Consider the following 8772-nt stretch of genomic DNA (forward strand, 5'->3'; position numbering starts at 1 on the left):
GCTCCCGGCCAGCGCTGGCTCTGCTGTTCCCTCAGCTCTTCGCCCGCAGGACAGACTTTCTTTCTCTCCTTCCAGGTCTCAGGGCCCCTCGACCCGCGTTCACGTGTTGCCGCGGGAGGACCGCCAAGCCCCGGGCCGAGGACTCCGAGGACTCGGATGACGAGTGGACCCCGAGGCCGCGAGGTGCGGGCGGAGGGCGCGCAGGTGCCTGACCCCGACCCGGGTGCAGGTCGGGCGGCCTCTCGGGAGTTACCAGGGACGAGCAAGAGGCAAAGCAGTTACACAGCCAGGGGCTGTTCACATAAACCCCTTTTTATTAATACATTTATTGAGAGAGAGAGAGAGAGAGAGAGAGAGAGAGAGAGAGAGAGAGAAACCTCCATCGCTGCCTCCTGCAGGCCCCCCACCGGGATCGTGCCGGGAACCTGGCCTGGGGCCTTGACGGGGATCCATCCGGGACCTCACGGTTCATAGGTCGAGGCCCAACCACTCGGACATACTGGCCAGGTTCATAGAACCTCTTTAAATGTGTAACAATAATTATATACAGATTTAGTGTTGACACTATCACAGAGGTCCCCCATTTCTCCCCCTTTGCTCACCTCCACCCAGCCCCACCCCCTAAATCTATAATAAAACCATAATATGCAAATCCAGGGAGGACCAGCTGAAGGACCCACCAGAGGACCAGGCTATGACACCCACTGGCGCCAGGCCAGCCAAGGCCTGTGAAACGCAATCGGTCCAGCACCACCATCCCCCATGATGCCATGCAGAGGGAGGCCCAGGCCACTAGCCTCTGGGTGATCAATGGGGGCTCCCCATCACCCCAAAGAGGGAGGCCCAGGCCACCAATGCAGAGCTGGGGCTGCTGAACGGGGCCTCCTTCTGCAGGCGATGGATCGCAGGGCTCCCAGACTGTCAGAGGCCAGCTGAGGGATTCCCGCCCCCGCTCCCGGCCACGCCCCCAGTGCATAAATTTATTAATTTTGTGCAATGGGACTCTAATACATAGATAGATGATAGATAGATATAGATAGATAGATAGATAGATAGATAGATAGATATAGATAGATAGATATAGATGATAGATAGATAGATAGATAGATAGATATAGATAGATGATAGATAGATAGATAGATAGAGATAGATAGATAGATAGATAGATATAGATAGATGATAGATAGATAGATATTTATATAGATATATAGATATATATACAGACTATATATTTTAAGCTGTTCTCTCGCCAGGAGCACACCCACCCCACCCCTTTCCCTCCCCCCTCCCTCCCCTCTCTATTCCACCCCCCCACACACACACACACACAGGTGTGCATCTCCTAAACTAAGAGACCCAGGAGACTTGCACCAGGGAGTACGGGCAGCGGCAGCTCATTCAGGCTAACCCCCTGAACCTGTCTCCAAGGCCCCTTTTCTATGACTTTCCAATGAGCCAAAGCCGCCCGCCTAGGCTGAACTCTTTCCTATAACCTTTCTAGAGCAACACAGCAGCCCAGCCTAGGCTCTCTCCTGCTGCTGCTTCTATCCTAAGCCCTTCCTTGTTTCACTGTCCCCAGCTTTAATAAACATTCTCTCAAAATAAAAATAAATAAATAGCCATGGATGGGTGACTCAGTTGGTTGGAGCATCCTCCCATACACCAAAAAGGTTTCGTGGTCCATCCCCAGTCGGGGTGTGTATGGGATACAACTCATCGATGTTTCTCTCTCACATCCATGTTTCCCTCTCTTTCTTTCTATTCCTCTCTCTCTAAAATCAATAAACATATGTCCTCAGGTGAGGATTAAAAAATAATAATAGAGGGAGATAAATGGTGATGAATGAGCAATAAAATAATTATATATTAATAGAACATTAATAAGTAAGTATACAAAAATATAAAAGTGAATAAAAAAATAACTAATTCAGAAGAGTTGTCATCACATAGAAGGAGGAAGGTCTGACAGGTGAGCCGTGCTCTAAGACCTCCATGGGGACATATGGGAAAATTATTGCTCATGGTAGTTAGGGGGTTGGGTTGTGGGCCAGGGTAGGAAGTAGTTCATTGTTGTATCAGGTTCTATGTCAGCCATGGCATCATCTGCCAGGTTTCATGAAAGTCTGGTTGGTAGGGTCCGTAGTTCCATGGGTCTGAGGTTGGAACATAACTGAAATCACGACATTATCTCTAACTTCCCCGAAACTCTGTTTCTGGGGTGAATAGACCTGAGTCTTTGTTCCTAAGACTGTGTGATGCTGAACGGAATCTAGTGATTAGGGAAGGTGGGCACAGTCCATATGTACAAAGGAGGAAGGATAAGAAAGAAAGGAGGCAAGGTGGTCCTGGTGCCATTGGACTGGACAAGGCCAGTGTGAAGACAGAAGACAGAGAGGAGAAAGGGCCGGGTTGCACAGTGGAGTTTCTTTGCAGTTACATGACCTTTATTATACTTGTGTCATGAAAGGACAATTTTTTTTTGCTTTTTAGGGAAATTTTATTTTTTAAATCCTCACCCAAGGATATTCATTGAATCTAGAGAGAGGAAGGGAGGGAGACAGAAAGGGAGACAGAAACATCAATGTGAGAGAAGAACATCCATCAGTTGCCTCCCGTGTACGCCCCAATAAGGATCGAACCCGAAACCTTGTGGTGCACAAGACGATACTCCAACCAACTGACCCGCCCAGCCAGGGCTAGGCCAATTTAAATATATATATGTTGAACAGAGGATGAAGTACAGATGGGGTTTTGTCTGTTTTTAAACATTTAAGAAAATTAGCTGATGCTCCCAACAAAAGCATAAGCCTAATGAAACATCAAAAAACATTTTCCAATCATCCTTGATCTGTCCTTGGAATACTCTCTAATTCAGAATTCTGAAAGAATAAGATTCTCCAGATTTTGAAACAATTGCCAACCAAAACTGATTTCTCACCCGGCAGGCGTGGATCAGAGATTGAGCATCAACCTATGAACCAGGAGGTCACAGTTCAATTCCCGGTCAGGGCACATGCCCAGGTTGTGGGCTCGATCCCTGGTGTGGGGTGTTCAGGAGGCAGCTAATCCATGATTCTCTATCATCATTGATGTTTCTATCTCTCTCTCCCTCGCCCTCTGCCTTCCTCTCTAAAATTATATATATTATTGATTTCTCACCATCTTTTAGCTAAACCTTCTTGGGTGGCGTTCAGAGTGGAACAGAATAAACATCAGAAGGTGAGTATTTCCCAAATCCTGTGGAAAAGAAAATCTTCCTCCTGGATGCAAATGCAGGGAAGAGGAGGAAAAATCAGAGTGCACCCTAGAAACTGCCACCTTCCTTTCCTGACCTCTTCAACAAAATGCCCAATATCATCTTAGTCGTTAATAACATTAGCTACAATAGTAGCTACCACGGGTTTTATCTTCACAATGCTTCAGACTCTACGAATTCTACGTGAATAAACTCACTTAAACCTTACCTATGAGGTAGGTACTATAACTATCACCATTTCTGAAGAGGAAACCGAGGTTTCAGACATATACAAGTGTTTGATTATATGTCTGAGATCACAGTATCGGTGGTCGTGCAATCTAATCCATAGCTTCATCTCTAAACCACTTACAAGCTCATTAAAATTTCCATAGTTTTATGCACTTTCCACTGTCTTATCCATCCATGATTACATCTTTCACTGACTGATGATTCCAAACGTTAGGCTGCAGCGAGAGATGCACTGAGACTTCCGACTCACGGAAGCTCACTGACATCTAGGCAGTTTGCACGGTGCATGGTCCCACATGAAGAAGGACATAGGAGCCCCAGCATCAGAGCCTCCCGGTCAAATAAAAGAAGGCATCTCTCAACTCTGGGGAGCTTCAGGCTTGACGATTGAGAAACAAACAATAAAGTGACTTAAGGACTTCATAGAGATGACACACTATTCAATAGAAGCTCACCCATCTGGAACTGGTTTTGAGTGCTCATTCCAATAAGAATAAGTATGGCTTCTTTCTCTGAGCTCTAATTAGGCCAGTGTCATGTTGTTTGAATCATTTGCTCCGCCTGCCTACCTCTGCATTGTGAGCTCTTTGGTTCACACCTGATTCTTCTCAGAAGTTCCAGGCCCAGCTCAGAGCCCCCTGAATGTTTGCTGAATGAGTGCTTTCAAATTTACAAATTAAACTAGAATAGGGTCAAAGAACAATGAAGATAATTTACATATTATTTCAAATATAGAGATGGCTGAGAGGTACATTGATAGCAGGACTGTAATCTCACATTCATACTATATCAAAGCTCCCAGAACACTTTGTTGAACATTATATTTCATGTTCATTATAACATTAAGAATTAGCATGTTATAGGTCAGGAAACTGAAGAGAACTAGCTAGTAGCACAACCTTATTCAAACAGAATTGGTGGGAACCAACTAATCTAATTACCAATATTCTTTCCATGATATAGTACTTTGCACATTTTAACATAATTTTCTTTATTGTCATGATAGGTTTCTGCCAGCCATTTCTTTTTAAAAATATATGTTCTTACTGATTTTAGAGAGAGAGGAAGGGAGAGAGAGAGAAGCATCAGTGAGAGAGAAAAACATGGATCGGTTGCCTCCTACACAGACCCCAACCTGGGATCTAATCTGTAACTGGGGCATGTGCCCTGACTGGGAATGGAACCGGCAAACCTTCAGTTCAACCAACTGAGCTACACCAGCCAGGGCTCTACCAACTATTTCTTTCTTTCTTTCTTTTTTTCTTAATCCTCACCCAAGGATATTTTCTCATTGATTTTTAGGGAGAATAGAAGAGAGAGGGAGAGATAGAAAAAAATATCGATGTGAGAGAGACACATTGATTAGTTGCCTCCTGCATAAGCCCAGACCAGGGCCCGAGCCAGGGAAGAGGAGCCTGCAACCAAGGCACTCGCCCTTGACCGGAATCGAACTCAGGACCCTTCAGTCCGCAGGCAGACACTCTATCAACTGAGCTACACTGGTTAGAGCTCAACTATGTCTTATTCTCTTCCCAGTATCTTTCATTCCCACTGTTCTATAAAGAAAGATCCTTAAGGCATGGGTTCTAGTCTTTGATTCAAAACCCACATTGGCCATTTCTTTTTCCTCTAATATTCATACTTCCCAGGTATTTCAAAGAGTTGTTGAAGTGTTAATTAAAGTCATGTATATCATAAACCCTACATAATTAAATAAATGCGTGTTACCTTTTAATATGTGACTTTCACATTGAAGGCAAAGTCCAGGGCGCCATTAAGTAATGAGTCTAGTTTGAAGGAATTGTCAGGAACAGCAAATTTGTTGACCACAAGTGGCTCAGAGCAGACCCAGAAACCAGTGCCCCCTCCTGGAGAAGCAAGAACCTCCGGACAGCACCCTAGATGGAAATTGGGTAAGTTAAATACTTTGGAGATTTCAGTTCCACTACTTCCTCTAGAAAGGCTGATCAGTATAGCCTAGGTATGTGGGGTGGACTTTGCATAGGCCTGGATTTGAAACTGGATTTGAAAGCTTCATTAGCACTGAAGCTTTGAGCTAATCTTAAAACCACTCTGAGCTCCTGAATGCTAATGTGTAAAGTGAACGTAAGGAAACATGGGTCACATGTAGTTTGAAAGCATTAAATTAAATCTCAAACAATTGACAGATGCAAGTTGTCCAATAAATCCATCTGTGATAATAGCAACCATATTATCTTGGTGTTGTGTACCCAGGTCTTTACTCATTGCCTAACACATAATGTGCCCTCAATACATACTTTATGAATGACTAAAGGTTGGGAGGTTGAACCTCATAATGGGATCATCTAGAAACTAAAATTGAATCAGCCATCGGTAGTCAGTGTGGAGTGCTAGTCTTTTAGTTAACGGAGGAAAATACCAGATACTATAATACAACAGGTGATCATTTGATGGGAGGACATTTTGTGTTTTCTAACAAGTCAGGGACTAATGTTCCAGACCTCATCCCCTCAGTCACCTGCCCTTCTCCCATGTAGACCTCAGGAGAAAGGAGATCGAAGTGAAGATGTATAGCCTACGAGAGAGGAAATGTCGTGTCTACCAAGAGATCAGCGAGCCCCAGGACGATGACTACCTCTGTAAGCTGACCCTCACCAAGGAGCATGTTATGTGTTCTTGATGCAATAATTTCACCTCGTCTCTGGGTGCCCAAATCATTCCCTTCCTCTCGTGATGGGAGTACAGGATCGAGGCTAACTGATGTGAGCTCTTTCCAAAGCTCTTCATGTCCAGGAACATGCACTGCACCCTGACTAATACCTGTTGCTCTTGCCTCCAGATTGTGAGAAGTGTCAGAACTTCTTCATTGACAGCTGTGCTGTGCATGGGCCTCCTACGTTTGTAAAAGACAGTGCCGTGGACAAGGGGCATGCCAACCGCTCAGCCCTCACTCTGCCCCCTGGGTTGAGAATCGGACCATCAGGCATCCCTGAGGCTGGGCTTGGAGTGTGGAATGAGGAATACGATCTGCCGGTGGACCTGCACTTTGGCCCTTATGAGGGTCAGATCACAGAAGATGAAGCCATAGCCAACAGCGGCTACTCCTGGCTGGTGAGAAGTTTACCTCTTCCCTGTCCTCTGGCTTCCCACGTCCCTCTTGTGGCTTGGTGGGCCCCACCTTCTACATGCTGGGACATGGCTGGGGACGATATGGTTAGTTAGCTCTGTGTACTGAGCGGACTTTGCATGAACATGGAGCTCCTCTCTAAGGATCAGAGGGTAAGTGGGAGCAAAGTGGTACAGACTCCTCCCTTGTGTGGCTCCTGCTTAGTGAAAAAATCAACTCAGACGTGTAGATGATGAGTAAGAAAAATATCCTGTGATCACCATTGGCAGTTGAATCACCATGCAGGCTGAAAGAGATTTGATGACAGTAAAGTAATTATTCTATTATGTACACACACACACACACACACACACACACACACACACACAGCCTTTAACTTCTTTTCCTGAAATGCAGATCACCAAAGGGAGAAACTGCTATGAGTATGTGGGCGGAAAGGATACATCTCAGGCCAACTGGATGAGGTAAGGTCACTAGGCTTCTGGATGCCAGAGAGGACACTCATGCCTCACTGCCCACACGTCTGTCCTTCCAAGCATGCCTCCCTAATGGTCTCCCTCAGTCCTCTGTCCCCCTTTTTTCTCCATACAGTGATATTCAACATCAAGAGACATTTAGGAAAAGAGGAGGCATAAGTACAGCATATGTCCTCAAAATACAAGTCTCCACTTTGGGCACTGGGAAAACCTTGAGGACCCTGGATTACTCTGTGATTTATCTAACGACATCAGTTAAACACCTACTATGTTCCAGTTTAGAGGAAGGAATTCATTACTTACACAGATCACACAATCCATGTCCCTAGGGAGGACTTATTGCAGATGGATATGAAACATTTTATTTCATAAACATTTAACTATAATTTTCCTATTTTTCAAGAAGTTCCCAGTGCCCAGATAGCCTTGAGCCAAGGATAGTCTAAACCTGTGAGGGCAGCCCATCATCCCAGCTTCAGTTCTAACTACAACTGGGTGTTGGAGCCTGCAGAGTAATAGTGCTCATAGCCCTTTCCTGAGGGGCTCTCTTGTATCAGGGGAGACAGATTATGAATAAACTACTATTGTTCTGTGTTATTTTTCTAAGACAGAGAGACCTCCACGTTTCTGTGGGAACCTGGGGGAGGCAACTGAATGATGCCTTCAATAAAGTGTGGGGAGACTCGAAAAAGGCCTCTGAAGAGAAGGTAGACTTGGGCTGAGTGTTGAATGATATGAGTCCTACATCAAGCACCGAGTTCTGTGGTGTCACACAGAACCTGACTTAGAGCTTAGAGAAGCTCGAGGTCACCGGGTTTGATGGGAAAGTCTGGAATGAGGCTTTGGAAATGGCATTAGGCAGGATGAGCACTGAGAGCAGGACTTAGGGACAGGAATTCATGTGACGTTGTGACAGAGGCTCGGGCATTGAACAGAAGCTTCCCCAGGAGCGTGGGTGTGGGTGCCATCAGAGCTGAGGGCCTTAAGCGTCAGTGAGGATATGACAGGTAGTGGGAACTCATTGCCGGTGTTTTTCTTCCTTTCATCTGCCTCAACCCCAGGTATGTGAACTGCGCCCGGGATGATGAAGAGCAGAACCTGGTGGCCTTTCAATATCACAGGCAGATTTTCTACTGAACCTGCTGGGTCGTGAGGAAGGGCTGTGAGCTGCTGGTCTGGTATGGAGAAGAGTATGGCCAAGAGCTGGGCATCAAGTGGGGCAGCAAGTGGAAGACAGAGCTTGTGGCCGGGAGAGGTGGGCACCACTCTTCTTCAACATGGAAAGAAAGAATTCTTAGAAGTTTTCAGGGTCCAACCCTCAAGTAGAGTAGAATCCACTCTAGAGTCAGTAAAGCTTCCAATCAGATGCTTCAGAAATTGATGATTCATCACACAGGTCTTTGATTCTTAGGAAAAATTTTAATATTTTTATTTTTGTTCTAATTTTTAAAAATATGCTTTTATTGGTTTTAGAGACAGAGATAAAGGGAGAGGGAGAGGAATATCAATCTGCTGCCTCCTGCATGGCCCCTACTGGGGATCAAGTCCACCACCCAGACATGTGCCCTGACCAGGAATCAAACTGGCTACCTCTGGGTGAATGGGACAATGCTCAACCAACTGAGCCACACTGGCCAGGTTCCATTTTAAAAAATACTTCATGCACAAAATGCACAGCATCATATAGTGCTGAAAGGATT

The 8772-nt window shown here is 45.3% G+C and overlaps 1 protein-coding gene across 1 annotated transcript; it reads left to right on the forward strand.

The window, feature by feature from the left end:
• Positions 1-49: 49 nt before the first annotated feature.
• On the forward strand, positions 50-8327 carry LOC102440075 (probable histone-lysine N-methyltransferase PRDM7; the record flags this gene model as incomplete). Its single annotated transcript, XM_014450816.1, is given in 7 exon segments — positions 50-183; positions 3170-3219; positions 5244-5400; positions 6007-6108; positions 6309-6580; positions 6993-7060; positions 8134-8327. Coding segments are annotated over 7 exon segments (977 nt in total), but the record flags the coding sequence as incomplete, so codon positions are not given.
• Between the last annotated feature and the right edge of the window lie 445 nt (positions 8328-8772).

The sequence above is a fragment of the Myotis lucifugus genome, unplaced genomic scaffold (genome assembly GCF_000147115.1).
Source record: "Myotis lucifugus unplaced genomic scaffold, Myoluc2.0 scaffold_3985, whole genome shotgun sequence".
Classification (NCBI taxonomy): domain Eukaryota; kingdom Metazoa; phylum Chordata; class Mammalia; order Chiroptera; family Vespertilionidae; genus Myotis; species Myotis lucifugus.